Source organism: Hemibagrus wyckioides, linkage group LG19 (genome assembly GCF_019097595.1).
Source record: "Hemibagrus wyckioides isolate EC202008001 linkage group LG19, SWU_Hwy_1.0, whole genome shotgun sequence".
Classification (NCBI taxonomy): Eukaryota; Metazoa; Chordata; class Actinopteri; order Siluriformes; family Bagridae; genus Hemibagrus; species Hemibagrus wyckioides.
Genome location: NC_080728.1, coordinates 5585001 through 5604034, shown reverse-complemented (window position 1 = coordinate 5604034; position 19034 = coordinate 5585001). Strand labels below are relative to the sequence as shown.

Here is a 19034-nt window from a genome sequence, read left to right as displayed (position 1 = left end):
GTTGTAATAATGAGCTCCACTCTTCTGTGAAGGATTTCCACTAGATGATGGAGCGTGTCTGTGGGGATTAGTGATCATTCAGCTATAAGAGTGAGATCAGACACTGATGTTGTAAGAGTGAGGAGATCTGGGGTTCAGTCGGTGTTCCACTTCATCCCAAAGGTGTTCAGTGGGGTTGAGTCAGAGTCAGGGCTCCGTGCAGGACACTCCAGTTCTTCCACTCCAACCATAACACACCATGTCTTCATGGAGCTCAGGGGCTTTGTACACAGGGGCATTGTCATGCTGGAACAGGGTTTGAGTCTCTTAGCTCCAGTGAAGGGAAAATATAATGCCGCGGCATATAAATGCATTCTAGACAATTTTGTGCTTTGAATTTAGTAATATAGTGTACATTTACCATAGGAATAACCTGTTATACTGTATACACAAAATTGGCCTGGGAAGTACTCACCAAGCACTTTATTAAAAACTACACTAATAGTGGGTAAGGTCTCCATTTCTCTTTAAACAGCCTCAGTTCATCATTTCATGGATTCTTCAAGATGTAGGAAACATTCCTTTGAGATTGTGCTTCATGTTGATGTGACTGCATCACAAAGTTCCTGCAGATTTTTCAGATATACTTTCATGATGTGAATCTCTGCCACATCGGCTCAGTAAAGTGAGTCGCAAATGAATCGGTTCAGTAAAGTGAGTCACAAATAAATCGGCTCAGAGTCACAAATGAATCAGCACAGTAAAGTGAGACACAAATGAATCGGGGCAGTAAAGTGAAACACGAATGAATCGGCTCACAAATGAACCGGCTCACAGTCACTAATGAATCGGGTCAGTAAAGTGACTCACAAATGAATCGGCTCAGTAAAGTGAGTCATAAATTAATCACCTCAGAGTCACAAACACAGAATGCTACTGCTATTCTTGTTCACAATCTTGTTACCTCACATATTGACTATTGTAACTCCCTTCTTTTTGGTCTCTCTCATAAATCTCTTCTTAAACTTCAACTGGTTCAAAACTCAGCAGCTCGTATCATCACTAAAACTCCTTCATTTCACCACATCACTCCGGTTCTGCAGCAGCTTCACTGGCTTCCGGTCAAGCTTCGCATAGACTTTAAGATTCTTCTTCTCACTTTTAAAGCTATTCACAATCTTGCCCCTTCTTACTTGTCTGATCTTCTCCATATTCATGTTCCCTCTCGTTCTCTTAGATCTGCCTCTTCTCTTCAACTTTCTGTGCCTTCTGCTCGTCTCGCCCCCATGGGGCAGAGGGCTTTCTGTTGCTCTGCTCCCCGGCTCTGGAACTCTTTACCTCCAGACATCCGTAACCTTGACTCTCTGTCTATCTTTAAATCTAGACTCAAGTCTCACCTGTTTAAGCTTGCTTACTCTTCCTAAATCTTACTTGCCCTCTCACACAGTCACAGTCTTGTGTATTTTTTTGTTATTGTTGCTTGTTTTTTGTCGTATTGTTTCTATGTGCTTTGTTTTGTAACTCATTGTTCGGTGTCCTTGGGTGTTGAGAAAGGCGCCTATAAATAAAATGTATTATTATTATTATTAAATGAATCGGGTCACTACAGTGAGTCACAAATGAATCGGGTCAGTAAAGTGAGTCGCAAATGAATCTGGTCAGTGAAGTGAGTCAGAAATGAATCGGGTCAGTAAAGTGAATCTCAAATGAATCGGATCAGTGAAGTGAGACTCAAATGAATCGGATCAGTAAAGTAAGTCACAAATGAATCGCGTTAGTGAAGTGAGACTCAAATGAATCAGGTCAGTAAAGTGAGTCGCAAATGAATCGGGTCAGTAAAGTGAATCACAAATGAATCGGGTCAGTAAAGTGAATCACAAATGAATCAGGTCAGTAAAGTGAATCACAAATGAATCGGGTCAGTAAAGTGAATCACAAATGAATCGGGTCAGTAAAGTGAGCCACAAATTAATCAGGTCCGTAAAGTGAATCACAAATGAATCGGGTCAGTAAAGTGAATCACAAATGAATCGGGTCAGTAAAGTGAGTCACAAATGAATCGGGTCAGTAAAGTGAGTCGCAAATGAATCTGGTCAGTGAAGTGAGTCAGAAATGAATCGGGTCAGTAAAGTGAATCTCAAATGAATCGGATCAGTAAAGTGAATCACAAATGAATCGGGTCAGTAAAGTGAATCACAAATGAATCAGGTCAGTAAAGTGAATCACAAATGAATCAGGTCAGTAAAGTGAGCCACAAATGAATCGGGTCCGTAAAGTGAATCACAAATTAATCGGGTCAGTAAAGTGAATTACAAATGAATCAGGTCAGTAAAGTGAATCACAAATGAATCGGGTCAGTAAAGTGAATCACAAATGAATCGGGTCAGTAAAGTGAATCACAAATTAATCAGGTCCGTAAAGTGAATCACAAATGAATCGGGTCAGTAAAGTGAATCACAAATGAATCGGGTCAGTAAAGTGAATCACAAATGAATCAGGTCAGTAAAGTGAATCACAAATGAATCAGGTCAGTAAAGTGAGCCACAAATGAATCGGGTCCGTAAAGTGAATCACAAATTAATCGGGTCCGTAAAGTGAATCACAAATTAATCGGGTCAGTAAAATGAATCACAAATGAATCGGGTCAGTAAAGTGAATCACAAATTAATCGGGTCAGTAAAGTGAATCACAAATGAATCGGGTCAGTAAAGTGAGCCACAAATGAATCAGGTCCGTAAAGTGAATCACAAATTAATCGGGTCAGTAAAGTGAATCACAAATTAATCGGGTCAGTAAAGTGAATCACAAATTAATCGGGTCAGTAAAGTGAACCACACATGAATCAGGTCAGTAAAGTGAGTCAAAAATGAATTGGATGAGTACGGTGTACAAATGAATCGGGTCATTGAAGAGTTAGAAATGAATTAGAGCGCATTCTGTCTCTAATGACAGAGAAGAAGAAGAAGAAGAAGAAGAAGAAGAAGACATGTTACACAGCAAGTTATAAGGGGTATGTCTAACCTGGTGTAGGAGTAATATATTACTGCAGCATGGTTTACAGCCTAGGAGTTGTTCTATCAGGGTTACTGGAGGTTACTGACACTACTGAAGTGTTGAAGCAGTTTCACTCCATGTCGTTTCTCTACAGTGTAAACGCTACGCATTACAAGTTTCCTCAGTGTCCTGTCTGCCAACAGGTTTGTTTATATTGCCCTGTCTCTCACCGCTGATGGGAGCAAAAACAACAATTAACGCATACCCGTGAACCACAACCTCGCACTCCAACGCGCGCATTAGGGCAATAACCAGTGGCATTAAGAGAAACAGCCGATGTTCCGGTTCTGCTGCATGGTACCGCTGAAAACTGCGGGTTTGGGGAATAAATAAATAAATGGACTCACCTTCAAACGTGTGTCCAGGTTTGGGTCCTTGCACTGAGCAACACACGCGCACACGAGAGGGCGCGCGCATATACATATAAACACACGCGCACACACACACACACACAAACACACACAGACAGGTGAGCTGCTGCAGATGCACCGCTGGAGTCGCGTGAAGAGAACAGCGACAATACGCGGCTCGTGCCGGAGGAGTCGGAGAAACCCAGCGGACACACCGTCCAATCAGACGCCGGTGCGCAGTGGGCGGGGCTCTGGCGCCCTCTATTGGACCAGGATTTATAACATAGAGATTAATTCATAAGAGGGCGCTTATCTGCGGCATGAGTGTGAACGAAAATCAGAAAAGACCTGGGAAATATCCTGAACAGTAGGAGCATCTCATCATCAGCCTGATGACCACATGTGAGGAAAGTTTCCAAGAAAATGCATGGTTTTTCAGCACAAGGCACATCTTTGACTGGTTTAAGTTTTAATTATCATGACTATATGTATTATGTATATAAAGTTTATGTGAGATGTGTATGTGAGGTATAACAGTATCGAAGTCTGGTCCCTTAGGAGTACGTTAACTGACGTCTCTGACACCACAGCCACAAAAACAGCTATATAAATCTTTAAAACGAAAAAGAAAATTGTTTAAATAAAATATTTAAAATATTTTTACGAAAGAAATAATTAGAGAAAAATACAACACGCATTTACTTTATTATATGTTTACAGTTCCTAAACGTTTATGGTTCTTTGTAATGATTTCATGTGTAATGAATGTGTGTGTGTTTCCATGTCACCACTAGAGGGCGATATTAACCTTCTCAATTAAAACGGCGCACAACAAATTCCGAATTCAAATGATTAGTCTCTCTCTCTGTCTCTCTCTCTCTCTCTCTCTCTCTCTCTCTCTGAGTTTATTAGCAAATGATCTCTAGATGCTATGTAGTGCAGTTTCAAATGCAGGTCTTCTATGCGCGTTCTTCACGTGCCATAAGGTTTCGAGTGGAAACCACGCCCACCTTCCAATTGCTGTTGAATATTCCTCTAATCAATACTTCAGAGAGCTCGAGCATGATTGGCCAGCCGTCTTTAAGAAGCTATTCCCTGTTGCTATGAGAACGGGAGGCAAAATAGTCATCATATTTTATATATCTTTCCCACTCTCATGTTAGAAATGAATACAATGATATTTACACTTTATGGCTAAAATATTGTCTTCACCTGACCATCACACTCATAAGTGTGTGTTGAACATCTCAGTCCAGATTTATTCCCATTGTATTTAATGTTATAATGAGCTCCACTGTTCTGTGAAGGTTTTCCACTAGATGTTGGAGCGTGTCTGTGGGGATTAGTGATCATTCAGCTACAAGAGCATTAGTGAGATCAGACACTGATGTTGTAAGAGTGAGGAGGTCTGGGGTTCAGTCGGTGTTCAAGTTCATCCCAGTGGGGTTGAGTCAGAGTCAGGGCTCTGTGCAGGACACTCCAGTTCTTCCACTCCAACCTTAACACACCATGGAGCTCAAGGGCTTTGTGCACAAGGGCATTGTCATGCTGGAACAGCGTTCGAGTCTCTTAGTTCCAGTGAAGAGAAATTATAACGCTGCAGCATATAAATTCATTCTAGAAAAATCTGTACTTCAAACTTAGTAACATATTGTACATTTACCATAGCAATAACTTGTTAAATACACAAAATGAACAAGCACTTTGCTAAACACTATGTCAGTGTTCCACTTCATCCCGAAGGTGTTCAGTGGGGTTGAGTCAGAGTCAGGGCTCTGTGCAGGACACTCCAGTTCTTCCACTCCAACCTTAACACACCATGTCTTCATGGAGCTCAGGGGCTTTGTCATTAAAAAAAGGAAAATTGCCACACTACAGCATACAGCAACAATCTAAATAATAATGTGCTTCTAACTTTGTGGAAACATTTTTGAGGAGAGCTACATGGGTGTGATGGTCAGATGTGCACATATGGCCACATAATCTACCTCTGAGTGCAGAAAGTACTTAAAGCCTTGTGCTTTTTTCCCTACACAATATTTAATATTATAAATTTAGATCAAATAATTGTTTTCACCCATTAATATACTCACAACAAAAGCAACAAACATGTTTTAGAACTGTAACAATCTAGAATAGACAACTCTCATTTAGATAAGTATTCAGACTTCGTAGAAGCACCTTTGACAGCAGTTGCAGCTCTTCATGGAGAACTTTACACACAGTTTCCTTTCTTCCTCCTGGCAGATTGTCTTAAGCTCAGATCAGAACAAGGTGTTCAGTGTCTGCAAATTATCAACTGGTATTAAACAGATTAATAAGTGTTATTTTCTGGGATTAATAAGTGGTGTTAGGGAAGGGTAAGTGGTGTTAATGAGAATAAGAATTGGTGCTGTCAAATGGTGTTAGTGGGAATAATAAATAATGATAGTGGGAATACTAAATGGTTAGTGGGAATAATAATTGGTGATAGTTGGGATAATAAATGATGTTAATGAGATTAATATATGGTGTTAATAAATTGTATAAATGGGAAATAATACAGTGTGTAAATGAGATTAATATTTGATGCCACTGGGAATAATACATAGTGATAATGGGAATAGTACATTTTGTTAATGAGAATAATAAAGGGTGTTAATGTAAATGATCAATGGTGTTAATGGGAATAATATATGGTGTACAATTGTATTAATGAGTACAATAAATAGTGTTAATAAATTGTGTTATTGGGAATAATAAAGGTTGTTAATGGGAATGGTAAATGGTGTTCAGAATAATATCTGGTGTTGATGAGATTAATATGTGAAGTCAATGATAATAAAGAGTGTTAATGGGAATAATAAGTGTGTTCATGAAAATAAGATATGTTGTTAATAAATTGCGTTGATGGTAATGGTGTGAATGTGATTGATAGATGGTGTTAATGGGAATAATAAATGTGGTGTTAATAAATTGTTATTGAGAATAATAAATGGTGTTAATGGAAATAATATGTGGTGTTAAATTGTATTAATGGAAATAATAAAGGGTGTTGATGGGAATAATAAATGGTATTAATGTGAATAATAAATGGTGTTAATGGAAATAATAAATGGCGTTAATGTGAATAATAAATAGTGTTAATAAATGGTGTTAATGTGCATAATAAATTATGTTAATGTGGTTAATAAATGGTGTTAATGGTAATAATATGTGATGTTAATGTGAATAATAAATCGTGTTAATGTGAATAATAAATCGTGTTAATGTGAATAATAAATGGTGTTAATGGGGATAATAAATGGGTGTTAATAAAGGATGTTATTGAGAATAATAAATGGTGTTAATGTGAATAATAAATGGTGTTATTGAGAATAATTAATGGTGTTAACGTGAATAATAAATGGTGTTAATGTGAATAATTAATGGTGTTATTGAGAATAATTAATGGTGTTAATAAACTATGTTATTGAGAATAATTAATTGTGTTATTGAGAATAATTAATGGTGTTATTGAGAATAATTAATGGTGTTAACGTGAATAATAAATGGTGTTAATAAACTATGTTATTGAGAATAATTAATGGTGTTATTGAGAATAATTAATGGTGTTAATAAACTATGTTATTAAGAATAATTAATTGTGTTATTGAGAATAATTAATGGTGTTATTGAGAATAATTAATGGTGTTATTGAGAATAATTAATGGTGTTAATGTGAATAATAAATGGTGTTAATAAACTATGTTATTGAGAATAATTAATGGTGTTATTGAGAATAATTAATGGTGTTAATGAGAATAATTAATGGTGTTAATGTGAATAATAAATGGTGTTAATAAACTATGTTATTGAGAATAATTAATTGTGTTATTGAGAATAATTAATGGTGTTAATGAGAATAATTAATGGTGTTAATGTGAATAATAAATGGTGTTAATAAACTATGTTATTGAGAATAATTAATTGTGTTATTGAGAATAATTAATGGTGTTATTGAGAATAATTAATGGTGTTAATCTGGATGAAAAATGATGTTCATGAGAGTAATTTTTGTCGTTAATTAGAATAGTATCTAGCGTTAATGAGATGCTCATCCTCCTGCCCGTCACTGTCCTAGCGGAGCCGCTTGTCGAGAGTGGGCGGGGTTTCCGGGGAGCCAGTAATGGGCGGGGCTTCTCCGGAGCGAGGGACGGATAAAGCGCTCAGTCTCATTGAGGCTCTCTGTGCCTGGGTTACTCTCTTCTCTCGGAGCACAATGGTCAGTCTCCGCGTCTCACCGACGTGCCACTGTCAATAAACTCACAGAAAAAGCCTCATCCGCTAATTAAACTAACCCATGGCTGGATTACGAGCTTTGTGACAGGGCTGGAAGTGGGAGCAGTGTGGAGAACAGTGCTCTTGTGTAGGGTCGCGGCGCGCCAGGCGCCCTGATGCTGCGAGGAGAAAAATCGCCATTGTCCAAGAAAAAAGCGCTAGCTAGCTGCTAAACCACTGGCTTTACAGGCGAGAACCATGACTTCGACGCTGCTTCACGTCCTTTACCGCTTTCTCATCCTCTTCCTCAGCATCCAGGTAGGTGACCATCTTTATTTTGTACTCGCAGATTTTTTTTTCTACTCACACCCGAAGAAGGGGAGGGGAGGGGAGGGGAGGAGAGGGGAGCCATATGCCCCTGTCTGTCTGTCTGTCTGTCTCTATCTTACCTTCTACAAACACCCTTCTTTTTCCACCAAAGCTCCTGATCATGTCCGTTTACACACTTTCCTGGAGTCAGAATGTCCAGCATTTTGTCCAGCATGGCTTGAGGTTTTCTTTGCCACACTGCTTGCTGGTGTTTCTCCAGGCGGAATTTGGGTCATGGGCTAGTTGAAGCCTATGTGTCGTGATGGCTGTGTATGCTCCTGCCACTGCAACATACAGCACAGGGCACAAGGATGTCTAACACAATCTCACAAGGATGTCACAAATACTACACTTGGTGTACTGCTTCGAAATATATGTATATTTCTCCCCATGATCAGCTTTAAAGCTGTGCGATTTTTATCATCATGTCTACTTGACCATGTGCAGCCTCACTGCACCCGGGATATCCAGATGAGAAGGATGGATTAATAATATTTATCAATTTTAAAGCATAAACACATCTTACTGATTTGCCTCACACCTCTGGGGTTGAGGGTTTGATTTTTGTTTTTGTACACATCTGTAAGAAGAACTAGTATTAATACAAGTAATAAATGGTGTATGGTGTATATTAGAGCTGTTTTAGTTGATGTTAATGAGATTAATATGATCTCCCTGTGCTTCAGGGGTTTCCTCCATGCACTCAAGTCCAGAGACGTGTTATAGGTTGATTGGCATCTCAAAATTCTCCGTAATCTCTGACTATGTGTGTGATTGTGCCATATGATGCATTGGCATCCGGTCCCATGCTTTGTGCCTTGAGTCCCATGGGATAGACACCAGGCTCCATGTGACCCTGTGGAGGATCAGTGCCACAGAAAATGGATAAAAAGTCTATGATTTAAATTTCACAGACAGAATAATGCACTTGAGATCACTGTGATAATCTACACCACATCCCACCTTCATCTATTCATTCATTAACATTTATTATGTATTTATATTTATATAGCGCTTTTAATAACCGACACTGTGACAAAGCAGCATTGGCGAAAATCTGGATAAAGAGCCTTAATGAGCAACGAGGAAGAACTCCCCGAGACATCATGAGAATCAGGAGAAACCGCGACATGACCCAGGCTCCTTAATACATTTCCACTGAAGCAGGATGACATTGTGGTGTTATCATGTTACAATGAAGTTGAATCATCATGATAGCAAGGCAAAGTGACGTTTTATTTCATGTATCCGTCCAAGCTGAATCAGTGTGGTGATTGTGTACTCGCTGATTCTTGGCTCGTGATGATTCCTGTTCTTTTTTTAAAGGAATGGCTATAAAATGATTGACAGGTGGCGTATCCAAACGCCTTGGAAGTGCATGAATCGGAAGTTCCAACCAGGCTATATCAGCAACTTAATATAGAAATAAAGAATAAATGCACCATTAATTCACCTTTAACAACTTTTGTCAGAAATAGTGTTGTGCTTCAAGGGTGTAATTGTGCAGGAAGCACGATCCTGATCGCAGAGTTGACAAACACAGCTCTCCGGGTTCCTTCCTGCTTCCAAGAACATGGCAGTATACAAATGAATGACTTTAATTGACTTCTTTATGTGAATGTGTGTGCCCATGATGCCATGCATCCCATCCAGGGTGTATTCCCTCCTCGCACCTGACCAGCATGAAGCAGGTACTGAAGATGAATAAAGATTTTGCTTCGAACGAAAGCCTCGGATTACATCCCAGACATGCCTGGCATAGCTCCAGCCTTCAGTAAGTGCACAAGCATGTCGGAAAGGCAGCAGCAATTCAATAACATGGCAAACAAATGAAAGAATGAGCGCCAGATTTAGGGATGTTGTCTCAGTTCGGTTGATCCCATAATTTCTAATCTAAACTCTTATACTTGCTGTTAGTTTCTCTGTAGTTACTAAATAATTCATAGAACTGTTTTTTTCCCCTCTCTGTTATAGATATTACATTGAATAGTAAACATTCCCGTAGAATAGTCCCTCCCCCCCACCCCCCTTTGGTGCTTTGCCCTAAGCAAATAATATTGCTGTAAAGAGAAGAGCAGAATTTCTATCACTTCTCTGACTTTGCCTTTTCCCCTTCTCTCTTTTTTCTTTTTATTGATGTGTGCGAAAGCCACAGTTAAGGTGACGTCATTGTTCAACATCGCACCTGAGCCTGGTTACCATGGTGACAGAGTCCTGCCAATGAGTCAGGCATTAATAATCAAGCGCCCACTCGAGCGCAAGAGGGGGTCTGATTTGGAGTTCATTGGGGTTTTTTTTTTTTGTATTATGTTTCTTTAATAGGATTTGGTAATCTCTTATTATATGTACGTGATTCATTTGTATCTGTGTATATTAACTGCGACTGCTCGAACCTTCGGTGGAGGATTTTTAGAGTAGAAGCTGTAGGACAGAAGGCAGCAGATGACAGTATGGTTTATGGTAATCTGACAGCGTTTGAGCTTATTGATGCAGCACTTATCAAATTAGCCTGCTCCCAGATCAAACACCGGAGCGTCCAGCTAAGAAGTCGGCTGCTGTATGACCATGCGCATGCACCTTGCTGAGCCTCCATCATTGTGGAAAACTCAGATTCCCAGAATAGGGAAGAATGTATTGCTTTGTATTAGTATATTTTCCCCCATCGTACAGCAATTTAGTGATAATAAATGAACCTGGGGTGCTGGTACACCGTTTCCAGCTGCTAATTGCAACAGTGATTATTTTGTTGTCTTATTCAGACCACCCCAGGCTGATTCCAGGCCAAATCCATCCATCAATCCGTTATTTAATCCCAGAGACAGAGTTAGAGTTAGAGCGCTGCTGTTAGAGGGCAGTCGCGTTAGCGGGAATTCAAATCAGTGCACCGGTATAACCAATGTATTGTGTTTTAACAATCAATTATCTCACTAATTATCCATCACGGATGTCAGCATCGGCTTTGATGTAGATCCTCGGCTCCTTTTGATAAACCTCGGATGCTCAATTTGCACATCGGACAGCTCTGTCGTTGCAGTCGTGGCGCGATCGATTCACGTTGCATGAGAAAAGAAATCGATCAGTCGTGGTTGAAGCGCAGACGGGTTTAACCCACATGTGCTCTGTATTTAGGTCATCTGTATGTATACTCTTAAAAAATAAGCCCTGTGGTTCAGTACTTGGTCAATAGAAACTTTTCCCTAAAGAAACAGTAGACACTGTGTAGAATTCTCGGAGAGCGATGAGGATTTATATTAAAACACTTCAATAATTCAGAGAATGTGTGAGAGCTGAAATCAGGGCTATTACTGTTTGGAGTTTTATCTTTATGAATAATACAGCGATAATGCTGTGAGGTGTTTCAGATGACAGGTTTACAAAAAAAGGCAGGTTTTTACAAAAGATCAATATAGATTAATAGCTAGTTGATTAAATTTGTGAAATAATTAACGCTGAAATGAGAGAAATGCTTAATAATAAAATGGAGGAGTTTCGCATTTTTTTAACAATGTTTTTTGTTGAAATAAATTTATATTTCGAATTTGTTGGTTTTGTCTAAATTTGTATCTGATAATAATAATAACAATAAAATATTATATATTATGTAATAAAATAAAATATTATATTACAGTATTTTATATTATGTAAAAATAATAATAATAATAAAATTTTATATATTATTTTTATAATATAAAATACTATATTATAGTATATAATAATAATAATAAAATATAATATATTATTTTTTATAATATAGAATATTATATTATAGTATATAATAATAGTAAATGATTCTAGAACTTGGTAGCCTTGAAGCTTTCAAAATGTATCTATATAAAAACATAGTGATGTTCCATACATGAAGCAAGTGATAGAACCCTTTGAGAGCTATTCCTTTAAGCGTGTAGAGACAGTGCATTGATATTGCATCCTGCATTGGTGAATATAATCTACTTCAGTCTAATTAGACAGAGATGATTGATGACGGGTATGGTGGGAAATGGTGCTGTTACGGTTGCCATGGCGCTGGATTTGTTAAGGTGTGGGTAGAGCAGTTCAGAGAATTTGTCATTTCAACAATCTATTTAAAACCTGGTGTAAAAATGATCAGGGTTTGACAGTAATGATCATCGAATGCCCAGGGCAAATATAACACTACACTGGGACTAGTTAATGACAAGGTGACATATTTGGGTTTTGGGGGATGGGGATGGGTGGGGATCAAACTATTGAGCTGAACAATGTAATTAACGCCTATTCATTTCACTTGTTTAACCTCTGGCAATGAAAGAAAAGGTCTAATCCAGTTGCGCATCCCAGTAAAAAGAAAGGAATTGTGTTATTTGTCATCAGTCATCAGTCATTTTCGATTGGTTTAGAAAGCAGCTGCTCACGTGCCATGATTTATCTCTGTGTTCTCTGACATGTCTGGCAGTGAATATAGCCAGTAAGAGCTAGCCAGTGTTTTCTGATGAAACCTATGAGACTGATAACTACATCAGCGTAACTACACAGTTATGACATCATCATGCACATCTGTAATTAGTGTGAATTCTCTCATACCCCTTATTATATATATATTTTACCACCTTCTAGTGTAGTTTTAATGCCTCATTGCATCAGTTCTTTATTACCCCTTAGATTAAATCCGTTACTGTCTCATAGTGTAATCTCATAATGTAAATTCTTTAATACCTCACTGTGTAAATTTGCTATTAGCTCAGAGTTTAAATTCTTTGTTACAACATAGTGTCCATTTTTTTTATGAGCAGATAAATTTATTATTATTATAGTGCAATTTTTTAAATTATATTTTTAATATTATTAAACTCTTATTATAAATTATTATTGTAATTATTATTTATTATCATTTTTCATTATTATAATTATTTTGTGGTGTTTTTATTAGCCATTAGTGTCAATCATACTGTTAATTCTTTATCGTCTCATTTTTTATTACCTCATAGCGTCTATTCTTCATTACCGCATAGTGCAAAACATTTTTTTTTAATGATTTTGTAGGGTACATTTTTTATCACGCCGTAATGTAAATTCTTTATTGCATCATAGTGTCATGTTTTATCATCTCATACTATCAGTTCTGTCCAGTATAAACTGTTTAAAGTGGGAATCTCATGGTGCTATAGCATGAGCAGGAATAGCGGTTCTATTATATTACAGCTGAAGGTTATTGTATCGCATGTGCATCCGATTGAGTTAGAACATTCTTTAGGTTTTAGTGTCTAGGTTTACAGCTCAAATCTCAGCTATTAGTTTCTAGTTCCTCTCTTGCTCAAGTTTCTTTCCAGCGTCAAAGCCCTTTCTACTTTCAGCCGTAGAGAGCAAAAAGAGGAAGCGGATTTTACCCAGCTTAAAATATTAGGCTGTTGGGACCACAGACTGCCTCGCTGATTAATTCTTGGGAGAGCAAAGCGGCAGGCCTGAACTATCCGTGCTCTGCATGTGATATTACAGACGGCCGAGATCGCATTTGATCTCCTGTTCCTATCCATCTGATGGCTCTCTGTAATAAGCTTATATAATGAATGGGGGCTCCTATTTTAAGCAGGCACTGCGAGCCAATGTTTAATGTCATTTTTGTGCACAAAATAATGCAGAGTTTGAATGTTTAGCATTTGTTTAGCTACGTATTCTGATTGTGTGGCTTTTTATAGGGATTCGAACAGCTATTGTGTCCTGGATTTGAGGTTTAGTGGTTTCGTATCAATTGATATTGAAGCTGTTTATAGTTCGTGGCATGATATAGCTAGTGGTTTGAGTTGATTTGTTTCTGCTCATATAAGCTCCAGCTCCAGGGTCTCCAGTTCTCCCCATATCTGCACAGGTTTCTTCCGGGTTTTGCCAGTTTCCTCCCTTGGAAGATGGATTAGGTCAAAGTTGTAAATGAGTGTGTGAATGTGTAAATGTGTGTGTGTGAGAGAGAGTGGACAGGGGTCTCATCCAGAGTGTATTCCTATCATGAGTGCAGTGATAGACTCCTGGGATTAGTCCAGTGCACCAGCATAAAGTGCTTACTGAAGAAGAATGAGTGTTTTCAAACTGCCTTCGCAACAACGAGAGAAAATGGAGTAAACTTCGGGTTGGGGGCCTCATCGTGGCTTCATGGCCGTTTCATCTAGAGCACAGTATGCCCATTGAGTCTGTCCGGGGACATTTTGCCCTCTGTGGCATGATGGGAGCTGGCAAACGAGGCCTGCATTCACGCACAGAGGCCCCAAAGAGAAGCAGTGCGAGCCTGGCAGCGAGTTGCTCTCCTTTGTGTCTGTACGCCTCATTGGTCTCTGCTGGTGGTGCAGCAAATGAGGGTCGTTAAATTGGCAACCAAGGAACTCACAGACAGATGTCGGGGATGCACAGACATCTGGCGTAGCATCTTCCAAAAAAAAAAAAAAATCTTTAACTTTTTAATGCGATCTGGAGTGAACGCTGGTTGAACTTTTGATGCGAAGGCAATTCAGGTCATAATGTCTCAGGAAGGAAGCTTTAAGATATCATGACAGAAAGGTTCTTTTGGAATTTCAGCTCGAGTAAAGAAAGTTCTAGTCCCACGGACACTCGGGGGAGCTTGGTATGGAAGGATGAAGAAACCCCGACAGCACTAACAATGCTGAGTCAGGTCTCTGCCAATCAGATGCTTTTCTTAGACGGACGACGGATGTGATTGGAAACCCCTGCTGTCAGGCAGAGGAGGAAGAACTCCTGCAATTTACTGGTAAGCTCCTCCTGCTCTGCCGGGAGGCTGATTGAGGAGCGATGAGTGTGCAAAGAAGAGCTATTGTAGCACCCTTCCATTCATTCAGGCAGTGGGTGGCGTGCTACTTCCAGCGAGGGAGGGCCCTTTGTTTTTCCTTCCTGGGTGATTGCTCTCTCTCTCTCTCTCTCTCTCTCTCTCTCTCTCTCTGTGCACACTCACATCCACATTCCTCCGTGTTTGCTTTTAATTAAATGCCGGAGGAGCCCTGGGCCCTGCACTGACCGCCACCTCCTCCCCCTCACAAATAAAACATCACACATGGACGCCTTCACACAGGAATTCAGTCCTCTGTTTGTTTACGGTGGAGGAAAGAGCACTTAATATAGGAAGAAAAAAAAGCATCTGATCAGCAGTTCATTGTTTCAGTAAATCCAGTTCATTTGTGTATTTATCAAATGTTGTTACTTCCCTATATGTTCCATATAAAGGAAGGAATTTTATGAAACTGGGCTTTTACAAATTTTGCTTTATACCTCTCGCAGATATTGTTCACTATTTGCTATTATATTAAAAAGACACAGTTTGTGTGTGTGTGTGTGTGTGTAGGTTTAGGCAAAATCTGAAAGATGTAGTATAGATCCAGGATTAAACTAATACTCGTTAAGTAAAATTCACACACACACACACACACACACACACAGTTGAAAAGACTCCACTGAGTGTATAAATCGTCCCTCATTAAAGTCATAGTTTAAAACTCTAGGAAGTTCTTCAGCTTGAAGGAACCTGTTGGGTTTTTTTTTTGCCTATTGTGTCCGGTTTGTTGCCCGAGGGAGGAAGAATACGTTAAGGTTTGCATAAGAATGTTGGCAGCTGTGGGAGAGTGACGATCTCTCCCTCTCTCTCTCTCTCTCTCTCTCATGGGGTTACATTCATTATACAAACAAGGGTCAAGCTCCTCCTTTTTTAACCCTTACCCATACCACTGTTGGTAGTGTGTGTGTGTATGTGTGTGTGTATGTGTGAAGACATTTCTGCTTTAGTGCTAGAGATGTATTGGTTTGGGACTGACAGTTTAAACAATGTTCCTTTCACATCCATTCCCTGAATGCTACTGGATTTATGAATAAGGCTTACTTATTCCCTGGACCCTCAGTAATAAGGAAGGACTAACATTCATTTAAAGAATACTAGTAATATCATAAAAATCTGTTTCACTGTTAGAAGCAGGGTTATATGTGACAGGGTTATACGTGGAAAATACACAACAAACTTAAAAATTCGACAAACGATGATAAAGCTGTGAAAGATAACAAACTGCTGGAGTACAGAACAGCAGACCTGAACTTTTTCTTATCACTGATGTGAAAGCGCGAGACAAGCCGTTATTTAAAACGTTATTTAAATCAGGGTTGTTGATGGGGCAGCATGGTGGATTAGTGGTTAGCGCTGTCGCCTCACAGCAAGAAGGTCCTGGGTTCGAACAGGCAGGGGTCTTTCTGTGTGGAGTTTGCATGTTCTCCCTGTGCCTGCATGGGTTTACCCCTGGTACTGTGTGGGTTTACCCCTGGTACTGTATGGGTTTACCCCTGGTACTGTGTGGGTTTACCCCTGGTACTGTGTGGGTTTACCCCTGGTACTGTGTGGGTTTACCCCTGGTACTGTATGGGTTTACCCCTGGTACTGTGTGGGTTTACCCCTGGTACTGTATGGGTTTACCCCTGGTACTGTGTGGGTTTACCCCTGGTACTGTGTGGGTTTCCCCCTGGTACTCCAGACACAGTCCAAAACCATGTACATAAGGTTGATTGGTTATTCTAAATTAGGAGTGTGTGTGGTTGTCTGTCTATATATGTGGGCCTGTGATGGACTGGCGATGTGTCCAGAGTGTACCCCCACCTTTCACCAATGTGTGCTGGGATAGGCTCCAGCAGATCCCCATGACCCTAATTAGGAATAAATCGGGCATAGACAATGGATAAAAATGGATGGTGCAAAAGAAGGTTGCAGCAGGGTTTAGGAATGCAGAGAGTGAAACATCAGATTATGAAGATTCAGGATTAATTGTTAATCCCGGGTAAAGTATGTACAGTGTGAAACCTCCAACAACATAAACCCAGGATCGTGTTTAGCCGGAGTTTACCGTCATGCAGAGGAACTGGTTCACGTGTGAAAAGCCCTTCTGAAGACACTTCTTCCAATCAGATTATCCTCTCACATGGCCATGTGGTCTAAAAACTTATTTTATTTAATTCCCACTTTAGAAAATGAAGAGGGCCGAGTGGCCAAAACGCCTTATCCTGAGCACATCCTACCTAAGAACATGTAGCTCTTCCATTTTAAATCTTCCTTTCAGTGCCTTTCCCCCACACGTGGCGTTAAACACACAGGTCTCAAAGCGCTCGCATTTCGAGGGACTGTCCATGCTTTATACAGACCTGACGGACATTTCCATTAATGCTGGAAGAAGGCTTGACTAATGGACGTAAAACCCACTGGTGGTAACGTCTGGGTTTGATTTGCTTTGAACGTTCCCACAATGTAGATCATTAAAGGTTATTAAAACAACAAAAAATAGTTATATTTCACAATGAATTTTTTTTTTTTTTTGCGTGGTTCGTTTGTATTCTGAATTTCAGAGAAAATCAGAACCGCTAGTGAGGATACAGTGTCAGCTGTGAACAAATCGGTTGCCATGGTGACCAGGACATGCGGGTTTCCGCTTCCATCTATTAGGTTTTTTAAAATGATTTATTTATTTATTTGTTATTCATATTAGCCTGATAGCTCAAGGACCAGTACAAGAAAATAAACCCAACTTCCTGTTGACTTTGAGAAAGCTGTCATTTGGTATGTGTTGCTGTAGCTATAAGGTGCTTCATGTCTGACCCCCTGCCTGCTCTAGCACACACATCAGGAGCTCAATAAAGTGTATTGCAAGCTTGTTATATGACTCCTATGCTAGCACAACACATATTCAAAAATTGCCCCAATGAGTCCATATACTAGCGCAGTGTCCTCTGTTTATATGAATCCATTTAACTAGCTAATTACATCACCATACATTGCTACATGATGTTAGCTACCCCTTTATTAGGGGTGTAATATAAGGCTGTGCCATATAGTGTCATACAGGATATATACAATACAATTCCTCCCCATGATAAGAATGAGTGACATGGTTATGCAGAACAATCTGGGCATCTTGCAGGTAGAACGAGTTATGTAGCCTTTATTTGTCACGTATACATTACTGCAGAGTGAAATTCTTTCTTCGTATATCCCATCCTCAGAAGGTTGGGGTCAGAGCACAGGGTCAGCCATGATGCAGCCCCTGGAGCAGGAGTGGGGCTTGCTCAAGGGCCCAACAGTGGCAGCTTGACAATGCTGAGGCTTGAACCCTGATCTGCCAATCAGCAACCCAGAGCTTAACTACTTGAGCTTCCACCACCCCTGAGCATGGCGGCAGACAGAGTTTCATTCCTAGACAAGCTCTCCAAAAGGAGCTTCCTTCGTAATATGGAAGTGGTTCTTATACAGAAGATCAGATGTGAATCAAAACATCTGTTATTTATAAAGTGTGTCAAAAACCCTTAAGCAGCGAAGGCTGGAAACGTCAATTCTTTTTATTTTCCACCACCTAAAGCAAAAACAGATTATTAAGACCAGATTATTTTGAAAAGCCAGAGGAGAACGTGTCAACAAGCATCAAAAAGCAAACTCCTTTAATTAAGAAGGGTATTGTCAGCATGTCTGCCGGGTGCACTCCCTGCGATTAAAAAAGTAAACACTGACAGAGGCCGCGGCTGCTTATTGAGCCAAAGACATGTTGAAGATCCGAATTGTTGACACGCAGGGATAAGGCTAATGATCCAGAAAATGGACAGAAGGTGCAGCATGCAACAATCAATGAGATATTTTTTAAAAAATTGCCCTGTCACAGCGGTATAGGAGTTGTGTGACTGTAGTGTTTCTCAAGACTTTATGCTGATCACAAAAACATTACTATCTTTGTATTATCTTTACATTATTTATGTCTTTACTGTAGAAAATACCATGAATATACGTATATATACCAACCAGGCATAACATTATGACCACCCGCCTAATATTGTCTTTGTCCCCTTTTGATGCCATAAAAGCCCTGACCTGTCCTGCACTGTGTATTCTGACACCTTTCTATCAGAACCAGCATTAACTTCTTCAGCAGTTTGAGCATCAGTAGCTCGTCTGTTGGATCGGATCACACGGGCCAGCCTTCGCTCCCCATGTCCATCAGTGAGCCTTGGCTGCCCATGACCCTGTCGCCGGTTCACCACTGTCCCTTCCTT

The 19034-nt window shown here is 39.6% G+C and overlaps 2 protein-coding genes across 5 annotated transcripts in view; one reads left to right on the top strand and one right to left on the bottom strand.

The window, feature by feature from the left end:
• Nucleotides 1-3566, bottom strand: part of rerg (RAS-like, estrogen-regulated, growth inhibitor) — a 51874-nt gene extending 48308 nt beyond the window's left edge. Inside the window, exon 1 of the mRNA XM_058417829.1 lies at nt 3381-3566. The gene's annotated coding sequence lies outside the window, so the exon portion shown is untranslated. The remainder of the gene's footprint in view (nt 1-3380) is intronic.
• A 4004-nt stretch (nt 3567-7570) lies between these two features.
• Nucleotides 7571-19034, top strand: part of ptpro (protein tyrosine phosphatase receptor type O) — a 67669-nt gene continuing 56205 nt past the window's right edge. For all 4 annotated transcript variants that reach the window (XM_058417704.1, XM_058417706.1, XM_058417705.1 and 1 more), the window contains exon 1: nt 7571-7940. In XM_058417704.1, coding sequence (XP_058273687.1) covers nt 7881-7940 — 60 coding nt within the window. In that variant the 5' untranslated portion in view covers nt 7571-7880. The remainder of the gene's footprint in view (nt 7941-19034) is intronic.